The following is a 23365-nucleotide window of genomic DNA, read 5'->3' on the forward strand; positions in this document are numbered from 1 at the left end:
TCCCCTCCCCCATGGTCATCTCTTAAGTTTCTCAGGGTCCAGATAAGAGTGAAAACATATGGTGTCTGTCTTTCTCTGTATGACTTATTTCACTTAGCATAACACTCTCCAGTGCCATCCGCGTTGCTACAAAAGGCCATATTTCATTCTTTCTCATTGCCAACTAGTGTTCCATTGTGTATATGAGCCACAATTTCTTTATGCACTCATCAGCTGATGGACATTTAGGCGCTTTCCATAATTTGGCTATTGTTGAAAGTGCTGCTATAAACATTGGGGTACAAGTGCCGCTATGCATCAGCACTCCTGTACCCCTTGGGTAAATTCCTAGCAGTGCTATTGCTGGGTCATAGGGTAGTTCTATTTTTAATTGTTTGAGGAACCTCCACAGTTTTCCGGAGCAGCTGCACCAGTTTGTGTTCCCACCAACAGTGCAAGAGGGGTCCCGTTTCTCCACATCCTCTCCAGCATCTATAGCCTCCTGATTTGTTCATTTAGCCATTCTGACTGGCGTGAGGTGGTATCTCAGGGTGGTTTTGATCTGTATTTCCCTGATGAGGAGTGATGTTGAGCATCTTTTCATGTGCCTGTTGGCCATCTGGATGTCTTCTTTAGAGAAGTGTCTGTTCATGTTTCCTCCCCATTTCTTCACTGGATTATTTGTTTTTCAGCTGTGGAGTTTGGTGAGTTCTTTATAGATTTTGGATACTGTCCATTTGTCTCATATGTCATTTGCAAACATTGTTTCCCATTCTGTTGGTTGCCTTTTCGTTTTGTTGCTTGTTTCCTTTGCAGTGCAGAAGCTTTTTATCTTCATGAGGCCCCAAAAGTTCATTTTTGCTTTTAATTCCCTTGCCTTTGGAGATGTGTCATGTAAGAAATTGTTGCGGCTGAGGTCAAAGAGGTTTTTCCTGCTTTCTCCTCTAGGGTTTGATGGTTTCCTGTCTCACATTCAGGTCCTTTATCGATTTTGAGTTTATTTTTGTGAATGGTGTACGAAAGTCGTCTCGTTTCATTCATCTGCATGTTGCTGTCCAGTTCTCCCAGCATCATTTGTTAAAGAGACTTTTTTCCATTGGATATCCTTTCCTGCTTTGTCAAAGATTAGTTGGCCATACTTTTGTGGGTCCAATTCTGGAGTCTCTATTCTATTCCATTGGTCTATGTGTCTATTTTTGTGTCAATACCATGCTGTCTTGATGATTACAGCTTTGTAGTAGAGGCTAAAGTCTGGGATTGTGATGCTTCCTGCTTTGGTCTTCGTCTTCAATATTACTTTGGCTATTCAGTGTCTTTTGTGGATCCATACAAATCTTAGGATTGCTTGTTCTAGCTTCAAGAAGAATGCTGGTGCAATTTTGATTGGGATTGCATTGAATGTGTAGATAACTTTGGGTAGTATTGACATTTTAACAATATTTATTCTTCCAATCCATGAGCATGGAATGTTTTTCCATTTCTTTATGTCTTCTTCAATTTCCTTCATAAGCTTTCTATAGTTTTCAGCATCCAGATCTTTTACATCTTTGGTTAAGTTTATTCCTAGGTATTTTATGCTTCTTGGTGCAATTGTGAATGGGATCAGTTTCTTTATTTGCCTTTCCGTGGCTCCATTATTGGTGTATAAGAACGCAACTGATTTCTGTACATTCATTTTGTATCTTGTGACTTTGCTGAATTCATGTATCAGCTCTAGCAGATTTTTGGTGGAATCTATCGGGTTTTCCATGTATAATATCATGTCATCTGCAAAAAGTGAAAGCTTGACTTCATCTTTGCCAATTTTGATGCCTTTGATTTCCTTTTGTTGTCTGATTGCTGATGCTAGAACTTCCAACACCATGGTAAACACAGCGGTGAGTGTGGATATCCCTGTCGTGATACTGATCTCAAACCCTCAGAATTACAAGCAATTCTCAGGGAATACCATGAAAAATTATAGGCCAACAAATTGGACAACCTGGAAGAAATGGACAAATTCCTAAGCACTACACACTTCCAAAACTCAAACCTGGAAGAAATAAAGAGTTTGATCAGTTATCAAAAATCTCCCAACAAATAAGAGTCCTGTACCACATGGTTTCCCTGGGGAATTCTACCAGACATTTAAAGCAGAGATAATACCTATCCTTCTCAAGCTGTTCCAAAAAATAGAAGGGAAGGAAAACTTCTAGACTCATCCTATGAAGCCAGCATTACTTTGATTCCTAAACAGGACAGATACCCAGCAAAAAAAAGAGAACTACAGGCCAATATCCCTGATGAATATGGATGCAAAACTTCTCAGTAAGATACTAGCAAATCCAATTCAACAGAATATAAAAAGAATTATTTACCATGATCAAGTGGGATTCATTCCTGGGCTACAGGGCTGGTGCAACATATGCAAATCAATCAGTGTGACACATTACATTAATAAAAGAAAAGAAGAGGACCATGTGATCCTGTCAATCAATGCAGAAAAACCATTTCACAGAATTCAGCATCCTTTCTTAAAAAAAAAACCCTGGAGAAAGTTGGGATAGAATAAACATACTTAAACACCATAAAGGCCATTTATGAAAAGCCCACAGCTAATATCATCCTCAATGGGGAAAAACTGAGAGCTTTCCCGTTGTTTTTTTTTAATAGCAACTCAAGCGAACTAAGGCAGTGTCTACGTTTTGATAAATGCTCACACACGCACACAAATGTTTGTTTCCCTTTGCCATGAATCCACTTTCTATATAAAACACTACCAGTCAATGCACTATTTTTTCAAGAAGGAAAAATACATCCAAACTACTAAAATGAATTAAGGACATTTGAAAGTTCACCACATTTATTTGAATAGTGTACATATAATCAAAAGTGACATTTGAATGCTAAAAGTCAACTTGAGCCTTTGCAAAGTCGATACAGTGTCCAAGGCGTCCTGAGTCATTAAGACTCCCAGTCTGAAACTCCAGGTTTCCTTTGAAATTGGGTTTAAGTTCCCCTCAGCGCCTTGACCCAGCCCCTTTACCCTCCAGGCTCCCCGCATTTGGAAGGGCAGCTCCTTCAATCTGGGCCTGGAGCCCCCCGCTGGAGAAGCAGCAGGACAAGTAACAGTGCGCCCCCCAGCAGCAGGAGCGCCAGCGGCCACCCACGCTTCGCGGCCTCCAGCCAGCGCCACCCCCGCCCCCACTTCCGACCCCACCCCCGCCCCAGACCGCGGGCCGCCAGCCCCGCGGCCACCAGGCGGAGCGTGTCCTCGGGACGCGCGTGGCGCCGGGCCCACGCCAGGCCGTACACGTCGTCGGTGAAGGGCGCGCCGTCGTGCTCCAGCGCCAGCCGCTCCACCAGCGCCAGCAGCTCGCCCACCTGCGCATCGCGCTCGGCGCCCGCCGCCCGGTTGTCCAGGGCGCACACGCGGCCGCCGCACTCGGCCACCAGGGCCCGCAGCGCGCGGTTGTCGGTGGCGCGCACGTAGTCGTGCAGCGAGCCCCCCTCCAGGTCCTCCCGGCGCGTGAAGACGAGCACGGCGCGCGCCAGGACGCCGGCGCCGAACAGCTCGCGGACGCCGCGCGCCGCCTCCTCGTCCTGGGCGGTGAAGCGGCCCAGCTGCGTGACCAGCAGCAGCGCGTGCGGCCCGGGCGCCGAGAGCAGGTAGCAGTTGGCCCGCTCGGTGCAGTCCGGGTCCGCGTGCCGGCCTTGGGCGGTGAAGAGGTCGGGGGTGTCGGTGACCTCCACGCGCCACCCGGCCCAGCTCCGGCTCCCCAGGGCGCAGCTTCTGGTCACCGGGGTGGCCGCGAGCCTGGACGGGAAGAGGCTGTGGCCCAGGATGCTGTTGCCCGTGGCGCTCTTGCCCACTCCGGTCCTGCCGGCCAGGATGAGCCTGAGCCTGCGCTCCTGCGCGAGCGGCTGCTGCTGGTCGTCCGGGTCCTGGGAACCTGTGAGGACAGAGTAGGCGTGGGCCGCCGGCCTGAGAGCTCGCGTCCCGCTCCACCGGGGCTCCGGGGTGCCTCCTGAGGGAGGAGGGCAAGGATGCCTCCCGCTTCTGCTTGTCCAACAGGCCTTTCCCAGGCGCTCTGGTTAGAGCTTGTGCGACTCCGGGGGCATCTTTAGCCACCTTTCTTCCATCTTTGGCTCCAGTGCGTGCACCTGCCCCCCAGTCCATGCTCCGGCACCGGGTGCACACTGCTCTGGAGGGTCCCCCTCGATGGTCGCAGGCCATGACTTCAGCTGACATTGCCTCTGGTCGTCCGCACTTTGCAGAGCTGCTCCGTGCTCGACGACCTCCCAGGCCTCTGCCAGACTTCTCCCAGGGGCCATCCCAGCGAGGAGATGCGGGAGGGCACAGAAGGCCTGGGAGTGAAGGGCTGTCTGGAGTCCCAGACACCCCGGGTTGGAATCACAGCCCCGCATGTGCCAGCTGTGGAAGCTTGGGCGAGTTTAGACTAAGCGTTCAACGTCTTCTGCATATTGGGAGGGGTGACAGAGAGTTGTTTCTCCCAGGGTTGCTCAGAGCATTAGGTGACAGGATCTCTTTCTTTCTTCCCTTCCTCCACTTCCCCTCCTCCTCCCTCTTCTCTCTAGTAAACCTGCTTCCAGTAAGACACAGTTAACCCTCCATCCTTGTTCACCGACACAGTCTACCTGGTAAACTGTGTTCCCTCCAGTCCATGATCTCAACCCTCCACATCTTCCGTGGGGATCGAGTAGATGTATTGTCCTCATTGTACCCTTTGGACCCAAGGCACAGTCTGGTCAAGGCACTTAATATCCTACAGTAGGTCAGGAGCAGAGGTCCAGCAAAAATGCAAAGCTGGGGCTCTAGCTGTTTCACCCCAGCATGGGGACATGTCTGGGATTTGTCTCTGTTCCGTCTTTTTTTTTTTTAATGTTTATTTATTTTTGAGAGAGACAGAGACAGAATGCGAGTGGGTTGGGACAGAGAGAGAGGGAGACGAATCTGAAACAGGCTCCAGGCTCTGAGCTGTCAGCACAGAGCCCAACGTGGGGCTCGAACTCACAAGCTGCGAGATCATGACCTGAGCTGGAATCAGACGCTCAACCGACTGAGCCACCCAGGTGCCCCTATGTGTCTGTTCAGTCTTGAGTTAGCCCATGGCCTTGTGACCCAGAGCTGACACCTAGGGGCAAGTACACACTGAGATCAGTTCTTACCGTAGGCATTCTCTTCATCTCTGGCCATCTTGCGTCCTCCCATGCCCACCTGAAAGAGTTCCAAACACAACCTGTTAGTTCCTTCATTCCTTCAATCATTCATTTGTTTATCGAATAGGTATAACTACCTAAGGTGGCTCAGGCAAGGTCCAAAGAGCTGGTGACATCCCAATGAAAGGTCATGCTTCCTGCCCTGCGCTGAACATCAACCAGAATTTGGGGAAGAAGCCTGGAAGGACCTGGTTGGTATTGGAACCAAACCGTGAGAACCTTTGGTGAGCCTCATTGGTTGAAAATTGGGAAAGATACCTATCTCCCATGCTGATCTGAAGAACCTGTGTTCTGCTCTCCGAAGACCAAAGAATTCGGCTTGTGTCATTTGTGTAAATATGACCTGTGTGCTGGAGAGATGGGACACTCCCTTCCGGCTCCTGGTGTTCCTGCCCCGAATCTGAGGCCTCTCAAACTAAGCGATGACCCCAAGTCCGGCAGGATTTACTACAGATAGCCACTCAGTGATGCAGTCTGCTTGATCTCACGAGGACCTGGTCACAAGGGTGCAGCTCTGCTCTGTCTGCTTCTCCAGCCCTGTGTCTCACTCACTCCCCTTCTGGGTCAGCTGCTCCGCAGAGGAGAGGTTTCAGGGCCTTTCCAGCCCACCTGTGCGCTCACCCCCATGACCACTCCTTCTCTCCCACGTTTCTGTCTGAGTCCTGTCTGTGCTCCGCCATCCATTTCAAATGCTACCTCTTCATGGCAACACCTGGCTACTGTGGGTGACCGTGCTGTGTCCCATGGGCAACACACAAGGACAAGCAAAGGGAAGGGTTGATTGATAACTTGTCTCTGACCAGTTAGATGACAGGTTTGTCTTCTGCGTAGCGCCCCTTTCAGCTCCCCAAAGCCCTTGGTAAAGTTGATCCCACAGGCCTCAGGTGAGTAGTGATCTTGTGTGTAAAGATTAGCAAACTCCCATAACTGACTGCACAGCAGAACTGAAGAAACAGCCAGAAGATTCAGTGCAAAGAACAAGAATTTAGCTAAAGCAAGAAGTCCTTATCGATGAGGGAACTGACCAAGTGTGCTCTAGGAAATCCACTGGACTCCTGGCCCCTATGGAACTTCCCAAAGGTTTGCGATGGTTTGGGATGGGATTTGAAAAATTCTTCCAGAGTTTCTGAGAGCGGACATCTGGGGTTTAGAGCTTGGAGTCATTGACTGATGTAGAACATGGAGACTCCTAGCATGTTAAATGCGATTGGATATCATGTAGTCCCCTGCTTCCTGAACCTGCTGTCTTTGGGAAGTATCTATGGGAGTCTTTAAAATATATATTTGACATTTTGTTTCATAGATGTGTAGTTTAATAAGAAAAAAGGGGGTGCCTTTGTGGCTCAGTCTGTTAAGTATCTGACTCTTAATTTGGGTTCAGCTCATGATCTCATGGTTTGTGGGTTTGAGTCCTTCATCAGGCTCTGTGCTGATAGCACAGAGCCTGCTTCGGATTCTCTCTCCTTCTTCTTCATGTGTGCCTCCCCTGCTCACATGTCTGTCTCAAAAACAAGCAAACAAACAAACAAATAAATAAATAATAAATAAACGTTAAAAAAACGGTATCTCTCATCCCTCTTCCTGACGGATTTTTTTTATAAAAAAATTTATTTTACTGTTTACTTATTTTTTTGAGAGATGGTGAGACAGAGCAAGAGCAGGGGAGGGTCAGAGAGAGAGATGGAGACGAAGAATCCAAAGCATGCTCCAGGCATTGAACTGACAGCACAGAATCCATCCCAGGGCTCAAAGCTTAATGGACCAAGCCACCCAGGCACCCTCCTCAACCCCCTGAGTGATTCTAATGCATTGGGTCCCTGCTTTGAGTTTCTGAGCCATTCATCCTGTCTAAGCCCTTCCTTTATAGCCAGTGTGTGGGGATGAAGAGGGCTCCAGCGCACAGAACCCTGGGCAGCTTGGGCGGGGGAAGGGATGTGCAAGGACACACAAGCACGTGTACTGCAGAGGTCTGAAGACCATGTTCATAACTCTTGCTGGCTCCTGCAAGTCCCTGGGGGTGCACAGGGCTGAGGAAGTGGAGGGTGTGAGTGGGGTTCGGCTCACAGACACGATTTCCACTCTGCGATGTGTTCTGAGGTTAGACTCACTTGTTTGTCCTCAGAAATGTCTCTCTCCTTGGCTGCACATGCCCTCAGAGGGAGTGTCTGCAGCCTTCTCCAGCGTGCTCAGCCCTGGCAGTGCTTCCAGCAAACACCTTTCTGACCAGGTGAGGAGCAGGGCAGGACGAAGTACGTAGTCCCAAGTAAAAGTGTGCGCACTCCACGGCTGGAGAAGATGCTTACCATTTCTTCTTCACCTGCTTGTTCTGAAACTCAGAGCTCCCTGAAAAGCCTGCAAGGGTGAAGTTATTCTTTCTAGATCCCGCTCCCCTTCCTGGGAGGTAGTAGAATGCAGGCACCCACTCAGTGAGCTGCAACCAGGCCCTGAACTCCTTAGAGCCCCCCTGACCCCCCCCCCACTTCATCCACTCCCCCCTGCCCCAGGTGGCTCCCTTCCTTCCCCTGTGTGCTCACCTTCGAGCCGAAGTGGTGACAGGCTCTGCTGTTGGCTGCAGAAACCCGCGACCTGGTGCTGTGCCTTGGGTTGTGAGTACAGAGGCTGTTCCTGCCAGCACAGCACAGGGAGGAAGTCTCAGAGCCCAGGGAGGGAGGGCCCAGTGGTGCCGATTTAAAGGGACAGGACATGGGCCAGGTGGGCCAGCGAGTGGTGCCTTTGCATTGTTTCCACTGAGCAACCCACCCCCTGCTTGGCACTGTGCTGATCCTTTCTGAAGGTCACTGTGGCAGCACATCTTGTTCCCGGGAGGGGTGTAACCTCAGTGAAGGGCAGTTTAGATTTCTGAGGCCTGTTCTCAGTTTTGGCCTCTGCCCAGTACTCTTATGTCCAGTTGCCTTTTGCTTTTTGGGTGTTTTCCTAGAAAATGGCCTCTTGAGAGTCTCCTTCCCCAGGAATCAGGGAGGAATCCTTGACTGGACATCAGTGTGGACAAGGCCACCAATGTGGTCCTCTGCCATCTCCTCATTCCTAAAGAAAAAGAGGTCTTTTCAGCTATTAAAGATCAGACAGCAGGAAGAGGATGGAATTCATAGGAGACTTAGTCTAGCCTCAAGTTGGTATCTCTGACCCAAGTGTCTGTTTCTCCTCTCAGGAGGTCATGAGAGAGTAAAATAGCCAGACAATTTGTGGAGAGAAGGCTACAACAGCGTATGGTGCTATGTGCCCTGGACCTGGTTTGTTCTGGAATCAACTCTGCGATCTTGCCTAACTCACTTACGGTTTCTGGAGTCACCTCTCCCCGTGTGTAGTGAGGACTTTCACTTAACCTGAACCTAATGCTCTGGGGCCTGATTTTTAGCCAGTCTTGCCAGTTCATTCTCTCTAGTGAAGATACCTAACCCATGGCCCTCCACCTTATCCCCCCACACCCTATCCAGCTTTATGGAGATATAATTGAAGTGTAACACTGTAATTTTAAGGGTGCAATGTGTTGATTTGATACACTTCCATATTGCAAAATAATTGCCAGCACAGTATTATTAGCTAACGCCTGCATCACATCACATATTTACCATTACTCTTTTTTTGCGTGAGAACATTTAAGATCATCTACTCTCTTAGTAACACTTAAGGTATGATACAGTGGTATGACCCATAATCACTGGGCTGTACATTAGATCCCCAGAACGTATTCATCTTATAACTGGAACTTTATACTCTTTGACCAATGTCTCCCCATCCCCCCATCCCCCAGTCCCTGGTCACCACCGTTCTACTCTCCATTTCTATCAGTTTGGCTGTTTAAAATTCCACATAAAAGTGATATCATACAGTATTTTTTTTCTCTGTTCGACCTGTTTCACTTACGATAATGGCCTCAAGTTCGACCCTGTTGTTGCAAATGACAAGATATTCCTCTTTCTTTTCACAGAACAATATATATATACCTACAGATGGACCCTTAGGTTGCTTCGACATCTTGGCTATTGTGAGCAATGCTGCAGGGAGCTTGTGAGTGCAGATCTTTCTTTGAGATCTTGCTTTCATTTCTTTTGGATAAATACCCAGAAGTGGGATTGCCGGATCAAATGTAATTCTACCTATAATTTTTGGAGGACCGTCCATACTGTTTTCCACAGTGGCTGCACCAATTTGCGTCCCATGCACAGAGCACAGGGCTTCCCTTTTCTCCACATCCTCCCTAAGGCTTGTAATCTCTTATCTTCTTGATGATAGCCATTCTCACAGGTGTGAGGCGATACCTCATTGTGGTTTTGATTTGCGTTTCCCCTGATGATGGTGATACTGAGCACATCTTCATGCATCTATGTGCCACTTATATGTCCTTTTTGGGGAAATGGCTGTTTAGTTCCTCTGTCCTTTTTAAATAAATTGCTCAGGTTTTGCTATTAATTTTATGAGTTCTTTATGTATTTTGGGTATTAACCCTTTTTCAAATATATGATTTGCAAATACTTTCTACCATTCAGTGGGCTGCCTTTTTGTATTGTTGAAGGTTTCCTTTGCGAGGCAGAAGCGTATTAGTTGGGTGTAATGTCACTTGTTCATTTTATCTGTCGCTGCCTTTGCTTTTGTGGTCAAATCCAAAAAATTATTGCCAAGACTGATGTAAAGGAGCATACCCCCTGTTATACTCTAGGATTTCAAGTCTCTTAGATTTATTGAGGCTCATTTTATGGCCTATTGGTCATATTTAGGAGAACGTTCTCTGTGTACCTGAACAGAATGCATAATCTACTTCGTTGGGTAAAGTGCTGTAATGTTAGGTCTAGTTGGTTTATCTGTGGGTCACATCTTCTGTTTCTGTTTTGACCTTCTGATTAGCTGTGGTACGCGTTGGTCAACGTGGACATTGAAGTCTACAGCTTGTTGTTGAATTGTCTATTTCTCCTTGACACCTGTAATTTTTTGCTTCCTGTGTTTTGGGGCTCAATTGTGAAGTTCATGTGTGTTTATAATTATTACATCTTCAAATTCACTGAATCTTTGTTCTAGCCATTCAAATCTATTGTTGAGCCCCACTAGTAAAATTTTCATTTCACTCATACTTTTCGCTGCAGAATTTCTATTTTGGTGTTTAAAAAAGCAATTTTTGTATTCTTATGGACACACAGACAGCAGCAAATCAAGGCCTAGAAAGGCAGAAAGGGAATCAGTATCCAGATTCACTACACCATGTTCCCTAAAATACCCAGTTTTGAACAAGAACTGTAAGATGTACAATGAAACAGAAAGGTGTGACCCATATACTGGAAAAACTCAGGCCACAGGAATTGCCTGGCAGAGGCCCTGGATATTGGATTCAAAGATAGGGCTTCCAAAGAGCAGTTCTAAGCATGTTGAAAGAACTGAAGGAAATCAGTGTGAAAACTCCCACCACTGGTACCATACTTGATGAAAGGCTTAGAGATTTGCCCCTGTGATCAGAGATAAGACAAGGATATCTGCTCTGGTCGCTTCACTGCAACTTTGTGCAGGGGGTTTGCGTGTTTGGCTGGACTTTCCTGGTGAAGTCTGCTTCCCCTGCAGGGTGAAACCTCTGGTGTCTCTCCTCAGGAGGTGCAGCCAGGGCCTGCACAGTCCCGGGAGGTGACAGTTGTCTTAGCCCCACTCTGCGTCTTTCCGTAACCACTCTGCCTGTCCGCACTATACCCGGTGGTTAAACCTACTGACAGCCAGCTGATTCCTCCCAAGGTTCTGCTCTCTTGCTGGAAGGCTGAGGGGACAGGGAGCCACACCTTTGGCCGCGCCTCCCAGAATGCAGTTTCCTTCCAGAGGAGCCAAGTGTGAGTTGGAAGTGAGGAAGCAGCTTATGGTCAAGTGTCAGAGACTCACTGTTCTTACTACTATTTAGTAGACTTTTTTTTTTTTTGAAATAGGTCTGTCTTCGTTTGCTGAATGATCTCAGAACAACATTAAGAGACTTTAATATATTTTTGAAAATATATACGTTGCATCACTTATGGCTGTCCCACCAGTACTAGGTTTGTAGGGTTCCTCCGGGTATATGGAAGCCTGTCCTAGTTTTGGGTCAAACTCTGGCCACATTGCCAACCCTCCCCTTCTTCCTTTCTGCTGGCTGCCTGGAGTTTGCCTCGTTTTGCCTTCCCCTTGTGGTGTCTTATTATAGTTAAACGAAACAGCGTCAAAAGGGAGCCAGGCAGCATTACCACCGTCTTACCGACAGCCGTTTTTATACGGAGTCCCGCTGTCCTACTAACTGCAGCTATGGTGAACTTGCAGAGGGTGAGAGAGACGCTGGCCTCTCCCTGTATTTCCAAAGAGTCATTTATATTCTTTCACAGCTTGGACATGAGTCATTTCAGTGCAACTTTCACGTTCTATATCTTCCTGATAAATAAATAATAGTCAAAATAATAAGGCTGCTCGGCTGTTTGTTTGCTATTTATGTTTTGAGCGAAAAATTTTTTAAAACTTGGGGGGACCTGGGGGCTCATTTGGTTGAACATCCAACTCATGGTTTCACCTCAGAACAATGATCTCACAGTTCTTGAATCAAGCCTGCGTCAGGCTCTGTGCTGGCATGGAGTGGGCTTGGGATACTCTCTCTCCCTCTTTGTCTCTCCCCTCCTCACTCTCTCACACTCTCAAAATTAATAAATAAACTTTAATCAATCAATCAATCAATCATTCAATGAACAAACAACCAGTAGAAAAATTGGTCAAAATTTTGGAAGATAGCAGCATCCGTGTGCACCTGTTCTAATAAAGAGCAGAACTGACTTGTTCAGCCCACGTCAGGGTCAAAAGATCTAGCTGCTGTGCTTGCTTTGAACGGGCCCTGGTTGGAGATTCCCAGGAAGACATCCACCTCATCCTCAGGCCAGCACTAGCCTGGGGAGAGATGGGAAAAGCTACCTGTGCAGAGGCCAGTGAGACCTCCATGGTGGGGTTCCTCCTTGGCCCCGCCTTCCTGCCCCAGTGTCTTTTGAGCACAAGAGCAGCCACAAATGAGAAGACATGAACCTGTGACCTTGCCTCTGTGGCCTGATGAGGAAGACAGACTCGGGAGAAGTGAGGCAGGAAATTGCTGGGGCTGAAGTAAGATGTATGTTTTTCTGTGCATGAGTGAATTTACGAGAAATCACCCTGTTACCCATTTCTTGAAAATGCAAGGGACTGTGGGAAACAATAACAGAAAAAACTGTGCTGTGATATGGTGCCATAAATATAACAGTCTTTCCTTTATCCCTCGTTAAAGATTTACTTACCGTGTTTATCATTTGTAATAAAGCACTCAAGACACTCCACAAAGATGTGAGTGAAGCAGTAAAAGATGTCAAGTTGAAACCAAAAGAAAGAAATGAAGGTAACAGCAGAAACCGTGCCAACTTTGTTGTAAATCCCAGAGAGGGCAGATCACTGAATGCTGTCAGCTGGTCCTGGCAGCCTGTGAGTTCTTTCCCTGACCCCCATTCTCCCAAGCCGCCTCTTCCACCATTGGTACCGAGGAATGGCTAAGAATCCAGGGGCCATCCAAGCAAAGGCTGTGGGGTTTGGAGGTGTGGGACTGGAAAGTCTAGGCAGATGAGTGAGGAAGGATGCTGTGTGTGTGGAGAGTAGCAGAGAACTTGGGTTAAAACATGCCTGTGCCTTTGCTTCTTGTGTTCATGGCTGTTGGTGCTGGCTGGTAAATAAAGGTGATGTCCATAACCATCTGTAAGTGTCCATTACTCTGATGGCCCAGGGATGCCAAAGCCCTGGGGAAGGAAGGCCCATACTCGTATTCACCCCTGGGTACACCAGCCAGGAGTCTTGGGACTGGGCCCTCCTCAGGGTCTCCCTTTGGGGGCCACAGGCCCATGTTCGACCTGGAGATTTATACCTACAGCCAACCAACACCTGAGAAGTTGTGTGGGTACATGGGCCCAGGCTCATGAATCATGCCGGTGGGGAGAGTCTTGGGATTCGTCCTCATTGGGAGAGGCCCAGATAGTCTCGCACGATGCTGTACTGTAGGAGGCATTGAATTGAGACAATCTAGGACTTCTTATCCATAAAGATACTGGGGCACATGGGGATTGTGGGTTTTTGGGGTCTGTTTGTGTTTGGGTTTTCTCCAAGCCATAGATCTTGATCGTGGCAGAATCAGGCCCACACACTTTTCCACTGACTGATTTTCATATATTAAGGAGACATTTTTGCTGATTAAGAGAAAATAGTCCTTTTGTACGGTGTTGGTATTCTGTAAGAGTGAGGGATTGATTATTGCTGCTGGGACTGGGGCCTGCTTTTACCTCTGACCCCCCAGCTCATGGCACCCTGACAGTCTGCCTGTTTGCCTTAAGAGTTCAGGAAGCCTTAACCACACTTCCAGGCCTTAAATTCGTGTGTGTCTCTTTTAAAGAAACAATTGTTAGTTTTTGTTTTGGTGTTGTATATTTGTTTCCAAAAAGAAAATTCTTCAGAAGACTGAAATCTAAATTCTGAGAAATCCCCAAGCTCTCTCTCATCAGGGAGACCTGGGGTCTATCTGGGCCAGAAATGTGGCGGGAATGAGGAAGAACGTAGTGTAGAAGATTTGCCCACTCACACTGTGCCACAGAAGGGGAGACCTTTGGGTTTCTCAGAGGATGGGACAAGAAAGCAGGTAGGGGCAAGGTGGAGGGGACATACTGGATGCCTAGCACTGCACGACATGTCGTCCAAACTCCAGTTGAAACAGCTGAGACATGGATTGTGTGGTAGCTCCTGGAGTCCAAAGTCAAGATGCCAGCAGAGGCGTGTGCTCTCTGAAGCCTCAAGGGGAGGACCTGCTTGCTTCTTCCTGGGCTCTAATGGCAGCTGGCCATCTTGGTGCTTCTTGGCTGGCAGATAGGCCACCACTCTCCTTCCTCACGCATTTCATTAGAAGCAGCAAGGAGAAACCAGGCCGCACCTTCCACACTGTTCTCGGAATTCTCCTCAGCTAAATATTCAAGTTCATCACTTACATGGTCTACTCTCCACCCAGCAGCCCACCTCAGTTTAGCCCATCTCCCTGCTGCCTGCCATTTTATAGCAAGTGCCATCGTCCCTCCAATGTCCAGCAGCGTGGTCCCCACCTCTCTCTGGGACCTCACCAGAAAGTGACCTTGATGTTCATCCTACCACCGACATCCTCTAAGGGCAATCTAGGCCTTTTTTTATCATGTACCTCAGAATTCTTCGAGCCCCCATGCATTACTCAATTTCGAAACGACTCCTACATTTTAGGTAATTACCAGAGCAGGACCCTACTTCTTGGCCTTAAAAGATATTAGTTCCCCCAGGAGCTGCTGTAACAAATGACCACAAACTGTTGCTTAAAGAGCAGAAACTTACTGTCTCATTGTTATGGCTACTGTCTCACTGGCACAGGCTACAAGTGCCAAACCGAGACGTTCCCAGGGCCATACTCTCCATGAAGTCTCTGGGGAAGGATTCTTCTTCTTACTGCATCTTAGCTTCTGGTGCTGGCTGTCCTGCTTTGTTCTTTGCCTTCTAGGTGCTTCACTCCAATCTCTGCCTCTTTTGTCACACGGTGTTCTCTGTGTGTATCTGTGTGTAAACTTCCCTCACTCTGAATGAAACGATTCCAGGCATTGGAGTAGGGCTCAACCTTAACTTCATGACATGACATCACAGAGACCGTGCTCCAAAGAAGGTCACATTCTCAGGTACCAGGGGTTAGCCCTTCTTTAGAAGGACACAATTCAACCTACAATATGGGAAGAGAGGGACAGTGTGTGCAGTGTGAGGGTACAGTACCCCTGATCTCTTCCTCTCCAGTCCTCGTTGCAGTTACGAGGTTAAGCCCATTGGGATAGTTTTCTTAGGTCTCTGCTTCTTGGAAATCTTCTACTGCCTAGGGCTTAGAATCCACATTCCTTGGCCTGGTATTCAACAGTCATTATAATCAGTTTCAACTCCTCTTCCAAGAATGAGATTCTTCTAGATATCATTGTTCCTGTTAATATCCGTTTTACACTTTTGTAAGGAACGAAGGTGATAATGATATAGAGGTCAGTGCCTGGGACACAGTAGGCCCTCAGTAAAGGCTGGTAATGATTCCTGCACTCCAAATTGTTAGCTGTTCTCTGCCTGTGTCCAGTATTATTTCCACCTCCAAGGCTTGGATCATGCTATTTCTCCCTCTCTTTCTTATCTGAGTGCAGTTTTCAAAAAAACCAAACTCATGACTCCTGGGCAAGTATAAACCTATCAAAGATTTTGCTCAACTCATGGCTTAACTAGAGCACCAGTATGATTCTATAATTGGTTCAAAGTTCCTTTGAGTGGCTTAATCATTTAAGCGTCTGACTCTTGATCTCAGCTCAGGTCTTGACCTTAGGGTCTTCAGTTTGGGCTCCATGCTGGGTGTGAAACCTAGTTAAAAACACACAAAGAAGCAAAGAATAAAACAAAAAACTCAAACAAACAGAAACACAAAGTTCATTTGAAATCAAGGGTTGATATGTTCAAGAGAGTACTAAAATGTAATTTTTGAGTTCTATATTTCACCAGACAGAAAATTCGCTGAGTATCTCCAAGGCAGAGATGTGCAAAAATTCTCTCTGTCCTTAAAGTGTTTTAAAATATCACAGCGGATCATCAAGCACAGCACCACACAGAATAGAACACTCCAGTAATCTCACTTGCCTATTTCTAAAATTTGGATCATTTTCATAGCGTTCTCTACTTTGTGATCATAAACAGCCTCCAACAAGTATTGTTGATCCTAGAAGATTGTTTTTACTATGCATGGCCTGATTATTTATACAGATGCAGCAAGAATCTTAATTAACTGGAAAAGCCTCCTTGAGTTTGCTCAGGAAATCTAGAACCTCATCATATTAAGCAACTATCAATTCCAAAGGATAAGCTTCCTTTGGAAATTTTCAAAATGAATTTTGAATCAGACTTTTCAAATCCCCGCCATTCTTCTATCCTAGGAGTGGGAAACCAAGACCCAAACACTTTCTCTAGTAAACTTTGCATGCTGTACCCATAAATCTCAGGGATTTTCCCTCTTCATGAGGTCTCCAAAATTTGCCTGGGTTTCTGGACTACCTGGGAGTGGACTTCCTTACTACAAGAGATTGGGATCCTCGATGCCAGACATCATATTAGTTTTCTTATGAAGGTTTTGGAGACATTAGCTCCACATGTAACAACAACAATTGCTCCTTAGCAGTGGTCTGGTGGTCTTTGATTAAACAACAATCACTCTCAGATATCACACTGTACATATGGCCTTGCTGCAGAATCAATTTTTCCAATGGTATCTTTGGAAACAAGAGGACAGATTTTTATGAAACCTATGCAAATGTTTCTATCAACATGAAAGTGAATGAAACTCAGTAGAAGCATTTGTTTCTCAATTTTGAGGGTAGGTGAAGATGAGGTAATGTTTAAAAATGGTTGTTGTGGGTTTACAAATACACAGTCTACTAATTCGTTTAAGGAGAAAGAAATAAGGTTTCCTCAAATAGCCATACAAGTAGAACATCAAACAGAATGCCATCAATATTCCAAACAAATAACCACAATTGGACATCTTGAATCCCTTCATTCAGTCCTATGTCATTACTTCTCACTCTGCTGGATCTTGAGTCAGTCGTCTGATTTCGTGAGGTACATATGCTTCCAGCCTGAGAGTCCCAGTAGTCCTGGCTTAGCTCACTGGCACAGTCTGATCATTGAGTCAGTACTGCCATCTTGGAAACCTGCTCTGAAGAGTCTCTTTGAGGCAACAGTAGTTCAGAGCACGTCCTACAGTTTTTCCCCTGAAGCTCCAAGACTGTGACCCTGTGGTGAAGACACAAATTCTGAGTGGTCACTTTTGGCAGATCTTCGGAGAAGCCTTAGGAGGAAGCAGAGACCTATTTGAGAACAGGACTTAATGGTTGTGGTTCATAACCAAATATAACATCGTGGAAGACAGTAAAAGGCTCTTTGGGGGGCATGGTCTTTATTTCATGAGGGTTTGGTCAATGTTTCCTTTGAGGGATTCAGCCCCAAGTGCACTGTCACACCTAACACCTATATCTCTTTTGTGACAAGGCAGCCATTAGCCTGCAAGAGGCAGCTCTTCTTGCACATCCGTGGAGCCAGAAGACAATTTCATTGAAGACATGTGAGTGCAGGGGTATAGATAATCCAGATCCCTTATCCTGGTAGACAGGCTGTGGAGGTGCTGAGTCATCCTTTTCATGAGTGCCCTTTGGGGGTGGAGTGAGTGGGGAGAAACCAGGAAACCTTGAGTGATATCCAACAATTCACTTAAAGGATATTGTTACAAAGTAGAAGCGACTAGTTTTTTTGGGGCAACAAAAGAGAAGGCTCCAGAATCCCTAACCCCCAACATGATGGTATTTGGGGATAAGGTAAGTGGGTTTCCATGAGTTCATGAATCTGGGGCCCTCTTGACGGGATTAGTGCCCTTGTAAGAAGAGATAGCAGAGAGTTGCTTCCTCGCTCCATCATGTATGGACACAGTGAGACTGTGTCATCCGCGAATCAGGAAGTGAGCCCTCCCCAGAGAAACAAGTTGGCTGGCACATTGGGATTGGGCTGCCCAGTATCCAGAACTGTGAGAGATTAATTCCTGTTGTTCCTGCTCCCAGGCTGTGGTATTATGGCGGTCCACCCTGACTAAGACAGCATCTATGATGTGTAGATGAGCCTCAGGATGGTAATATGAGACTAGCATTGAGGGTTGTATTATTACTACTAACTACTACCTGTTGATCACTATGATCTGAGAACCACTTCATGTGTACGACTTTGTCTGGTTGCACAGTGACCTTCTGAAGTAAGTACTCCATTTTAATGATTAGGAAAGTGAGTTGCAGAGAGGTTAACTTACCCAAATGTGGCAGGTTGAATGGTGGCCCCAGAAAGATGTCCACACCCTAATCCCCAGAGCCTGTGAATGTTACCTTATTCCATAAGGATTTTGCAGATGTTATTAAGTTAATGATTTTGAGACGAGATAATTCTGAATTATCTGAGTGGGCCCAAGATGTAATCAGAAATGTCCTTCTAAGGAGGAGGTACAAAGGCATTGTGATGAAGGCAGCAGAGATTGGTGTGATGTGGCCACAAGCCCAGGAGTGCAGGCAGATTCTGGAAGATGAAAGAGGCAAGCAATGGATGTCTCCTAGAGCCTCCAGAAAGAACCAGCTTTTCAGAGACTTTGATTTTATGTCCATAAGACTAATTTCATATTCTTGTCTTCCAGTATTGTTGGAGATTAATTTTATATTGTTTTAGGCTACTAAAGTTTTGATAGCTTGTTAGGGCAACAATAGAAAACTGATTCACCAGGTTATAGAGATGATATGTAGAAGAACCAGGACAATGTAGGGAACCATTCTTTTTCATCTCCTGTTATTATCTCTGCAATGTTTTAATAAGTTGAGCTTTGAGGCCATCTAGATCTAAGCAGCAGAAAATTCCCTGATTCCCACAAGAAGACTCCTGTAGAATTTAAAGAATGTCTTTTAATGACCCCACAACTTTTGCAAATTCATTATATCCACATTGCTTTGTGTGTGTGAGATTGAAATAATAAAAGGAAAACATAAAAAAAGGAAGTGGAAGGAAGCCCTCAATGATGAGGAGCGTGGCTAAGTGAGCAATACAGATATGGGGCAAGACTACTTTTATCAAATATCTTCTAGAAGGAGATCACTCGTAACTTAGGGCTCAGCATGGGACTGATAAGAGCCACATGCTCCTCTTTAACCAATGATCGCAAGGCTGTTACCATTTGAGACCCACATCTGATTTCCTGTGGCATCCATGAATTCTGTGTCAACTACTCTCCCGTTCCCACTAGGGAACTTACCAGCATACCTGAGGATAATACCTGGAGAAGCAATTAGCTGATCAGGAAAGCATCCAAGGTGGCTCTGGCTGGACACGTTTCACTCAAGGAATATATAGATTGAAATGAAACTAGGCAGAGGTAGAGATATTTTGAGTAGGACATAGTGTTCTGGCTCCCCTCTAGACTTCTATGTATGGAGCTTCATCAAGACCAACTTCATGGGTATGTAAAGGACCCTATGCCCAGAAAGGTTTAACGCTCTATTGATGTCATCTTGAAATTCTTAAATTGTGTGTGTGTGTGTGTGTGTGTGTGTGTGTGTGTGTGTGTGTTTGTTTGATTCTCTTTGACAAAGGGCCTGGCATTTTTATTTTGTGCCAGACCTTGAAAATTATATAGCTGGTCCTGGTCTGTGTCTTTATTGCAAGTTGGAAAACAGTTACCTGGGGCCCTCCAAGTCATTAACACCAACAAGTGGTCCAATGATATTGACAAATAATATACTCATTAACACAGTAATTTCAAAATGTAGCTACTTCCTTACATTGGTTGCCACCCCATTATACATTACTTCCTGCCACATTTAGTCTTCTTTTTTTTTCATTTTAATCCTTTTCTTTTTTATTTTTTAATATATGAAATTTACTGTCAAATTGGTTTCCATACAACACCCAGTGCTCATCCCAAAAGGTGCCCTCCTCAATACCCATCACCACCCTGCCCTCCTTCCCACCCCCCATCAACCCTCAGTTTGTTCTCAGTTTTTAACAGTCTCTTATGTTTTGGCTCTCTCCAACTTTAACCTCTTTTTTTTTTTCCTTCCCCTCCCCCATGGGTTTCTGTTAAGTTTCTCAGGATCCACATAAGAGTGAAACCATATGGTATCTGTCTTTCTCTGTATGGCTTATTTCACTTAGCATCACACTCTCCAGTTCCATCCACGTTGCTACAAAAGGCCATATTTCATTCTTTCTCATTGCCACGTAGTATTCCATTGTGTATATAAACCACAATTTCTTTATCCATTCATCAGTTGATGGACATTTAGGCTCTTTCCATAATTTGGCTATTGTTGAGAGTGCTGCTATAAGCATTGGGGTACAAGTGCCCCTATGCATCAGTACTCCTGTATCCCTTGGGTAAATTCCTAGCAGTGCTATTGCTGGGTCATAGGGTAGGTCTATTTTTAATTTTCTGAGGAACCTCCACACTGCTTTCCAGAGCGGCTGCACCAATTTGCATTCCCACCAACAGTGCAAGAGGGTTCCTGTTTCTCCACATCCTCTCCAGCATCTATAGTCTCCTGATTTCTTCATTTTGGCCACTCTGACTGGCGTGAGGTGATATCTGAGTGTGGTTTTGATTTGTATTTCCCTGATAAGGAGCGACATTGAACATCTTTTCATGTGCCTGTTGGCCATCCGGATGTCTTCTTTAGACAAGTGTCTATTCATGTTTTCTGCCCATTTCTTCACTGGGTTATTTGTTTTTCGGGTGTGGAGTTTGATGAGCTCTTTATAGATTTTGGATACTAGCCCTTTGTCCGATATGTCATTTGCAAATATCTTTTCCCATTCCGTTGGTTGCCTTTTAGTTTTGTTGGTTGTTTCCTTTGCTGTGCAGAAGCTTTTTATCTTCATAAGGTCCCAGTAATTCACTTTTGCTTTTAATTCCCTTGCCTTTGGGGATGTGCCGAGTAAGAGATTGCTACGGCTGAGGTCAGAGAGGTCTTTTCCTGCTTTCTCCTCTAAGGTTTTGATGGTTTCCTGTCTCACATTCAGGTCCTTTATCCATTTTGAGTTTATTTTTGTGAATGGTGTGAGAAAGTGGTCTAGTTTCAACCTTCTGCATGTTGCCGTCCAGTTCTCCCAGCACCATTTGTTAAAGAGACTGTCTTTTTTCCATTGGATGTTCTTTCCTGCTTTGTCAAAGATTAGTTGGCCATACGTTTGTGGGTCTAGTTCTAGGGTTTCTATTCTATCCCATTGGTCTATGTGTCTGTTTTTATGCCAATACCATGCTGTCTTGATGATGACAGCTTTGTAGTAGAGGCTAAAGTCTGGGATTGTGATGCCTCCTGCTTTGGTCTTCTTCTTCAAAATTACTTTGGCTATTCGGGGCCTTTTGTGGCTTCATATGAATTTTAGGATTGCTTGTTCTAGTTTCGAGAAGAATGCTGGTGCAATTTTGATTGGGATTGCATTGAATGTGTAGATAGCTTTGGGTAGTATTGACATTTTGACAATATTTATTCTTCCAATTCATGAGCAGGGAATGTCTTTCCATTTCTTTATATCTTCTTCAATTACCTGCATAAGCTTTCTATAGTTTTCCGCATACAGATCTTTTACATCTTTGGTTAGATTTATTCCTAGGTATTTTATGCTTCTTGGTGCAATTGTGAATGGGATCAGTTTCTTTATTTGTCTTTCTGTTGCTTCATTGTTAGTGTATAAGAATGCAACTGATTTCTGTACATTGATTTTGTATCCTGCAACTTTGCTGAATTCATGTATCAGTTCTAGCAGACCTTTGGTGGAGTCTATCGGATTTTCCATGTATAATATCATGTCATCTGCAAAAAGCGAAAGCTTGACTTCATCTTTGCCAATTTTGATGCCTTTGATTTCCTTTTGTTGTCTGATTGCTGATGCTAGAACTTCCAGCACTATGTTAAACAACAGATGTGAGAGTGGGCATCCCTGTCGTGTTCCTGATCTCAGGGGAAAAGTTCTCAGTTTTTCCCCGTTGAGGATGATGTTAGCTGTGGGCTTTTCATAAATGGCTTTTATGATCTTTAAGTATGTTCCTTCTATCCCGACTTTCTCAAGGGTTTTTATTAAGAAAGGTGCTGGATTTTGTCAAAGGCCTTTTCTGCATCGATTGACAGGATCATATGGTTCTCTTTTTTTTTGTTAATGTGATGTATCACGTTGATCGATTTGCGAATGTTGAACCAGCCCTGCATCCCAGGAATGAATCCCACTTGATCATGGTGGATAATTCTTTTTATATGCTGTTGAATTCTATTTGCTAGTATCTTATTGAGAATTTTTGCATCCATATTCATGAGAGATATTGGCCTGTAGTTCTCTTTTTTTACTGGGTCTCTGTCTGGTTTAGGAATCAAAGTAATACTGGCTTCATAGAATGAGTCTGGAAGTTTTCCTTCCCTTTCTATTTCTTGGAATAGCTTGAGAAGGATAGGTATTATCTCTGTTTTAAACGTCTGGTAGAACTCCCCTGGGAAGCCATCTGGTCCTGGACTTTTATTTGTTGGGAGATTTTTGATAACCGATTCAATTTCTTCGCTGGTTATGGGTCTGTTCAAGCTTTCTATGTCCTCCTGATTGAGTTTTGGAAGAGTGTGGGTGTTTAGGAATTTGTCCATTTCTTCCAGGTTGTCCAATTTGTTGGCATATAATTTTTCATAGTATTCCCTGATAATTGTTTGTATCTCTGAGGGATTGGTTGTAATAATCCATTTTCATTCATGATTTTATCTATTTGGGTCATCTCCCTTTTCTTTTTGAGAAGCCTGGCTAGAGGTTTATCAATTTTGTTTATGTTTTCAAAAAACCAACTCTTGGTTTCGTTGATCTGCTCTACAGTTTTTTTAGATTCTATATTGTTTATTTCTGCTCTGATCTTTATTATTTCTCTTCTTCTGCTGGGTTTAGGCTGCCTTTGGTGCTCTGCTTCTATTTCCTTTAGGTGTGCTGTTAGATTTTGTATTTGGGATTTTTCTTGTTTCTTGAGATAGGCCTGGATTGCAATGTATTTTCCTCTCAGGACTGCCTTCGCTGCGTCCCAAAGCGTTTGGATTGTTGTATTTTCATTTTCGTTTGTTTCCATATATTTTTTAATTTCTTCTCTAATTGCCTGGTTGACCCACTCATTCGTTAGTAGGGTGTTCTTTAACCTCCACGCTTTTGGAGGTTTCCAGACTTTTTCCTGTGGTTGATTTCAAGCTTCATAGCATTGTGGTCTGAAAGTATGCATGGTATAATTTCAATTCTTGTAAACTTATGAAGGGCTGTTTTGTGACCCAGTATATGATCTATCTTGGAGAATGTTCCATGTGCACTCGAGAAGAAAGTATATTCTGTTGCTTTGGGATGCAGAGTTCTAAATATATCTGTCAAGTCCATCTGATCCAATGTATCATTCAGGGCCCTTGTTTCTTTATTGACTGTGTGTCTAGATGATCTATCCATTTCTGTAAGTGGGGTGTTAAAGTCCCCTGCAATGACCACATTCTTTTCAATAAGGTTGCTTATGTTTATGAGTAATTGTTTTATATATCTGGGG

General features: G+C 45.1%; 2 protein-coding genes across 6 annotated transcripts in view; one reads left to right on the forward strand and one right to left on the reverse strand.

Moving 5' to 3' along the window:
* The window catches only part of LOC132675732 (GTPase IMAP family member 7-like), a 68097-nt gene that overhangs the window by 40211 nt on the left and 4521 nt on the right, over positions 1 to 23365 (forward strand). The window lies entirely within an intron of this gene.
* On the reverse strand, positions 2802 to 7919 carry LOC144614368 (GTPase IMAP family member 1-like). Of its 3 annotated transcripts, none has more exons than XM_078437729.2 (4): positions 7734 to 7794; positions 7308 to 7551; positions 5149 to 5197; positions 2802 to 3911 (listed from the first exon to the last, which is right to left on the reverse strand). In XM_078437729.2, the coding sequence occupies exons 3-4, from the start codon at positions 5189 to 5191 to the stop codon at positions 3040 to 3042; spliced, it is 915 nt and encodes a 304-aa protein (XP_078293855.1). In that variant the 5' UTR covers positions 5192 to 5197; positions 7308 to 7551; positions 7734 to 7794; the 3' UTR covers positions 2802 to 3039. The 3 variants fall into 3 exon arrangements, with proteins under 3 accessions (XP_078293855.1, XP_078293850.1, XP_078293846.1); XM_078437724.2 differs by having other exon boundaries at positions 7503 to 7551; positions 7734 to 7788; XM_078437720.2 differs by lacking the exon at positions 7308 to 7551 and having other exon boundaries at positions 7734 to 7919.

Source organism: Panthera onca, chromosome A2 (genome assembly GCF_046562875.1).
Source record: "Panthera onca isolate mPanOnc1 chromosome A2, mPanOnc1 haplotype 2, whole genome shotgun sequence".
Taxonomy (NCBI): Eukaryota; Metazoa; Chordata; class Mammalia; order Carnivora; family Felidae; genus Panthera; species Panthera onca.

Bases quoted from the DNA above. Each gene is read 5' to 3' on its own strand.
- LOC144614368 (XM_078437720.2), bottom strand. From the start codon at position 7,904: ATGTCCTGTCCCTTTAAATCGGCACCACTGGGCCCTCCCTCCCTGGGC. The intron at 5,198-7,733 runs GTGAGCACACAG...GAACTCTTTCAG, and splicing joins GTCACCACTTCGGCTCGAAG to GTGGGCATGGGAGGACGCAA. The intron at 3,912-5,148 runs GTAAGAACTGAT...CTGTCCTCACAG, and splicing joins AGATGAAGAGAATGCCTACG to GTTCCCAGGACCCGGACGAC.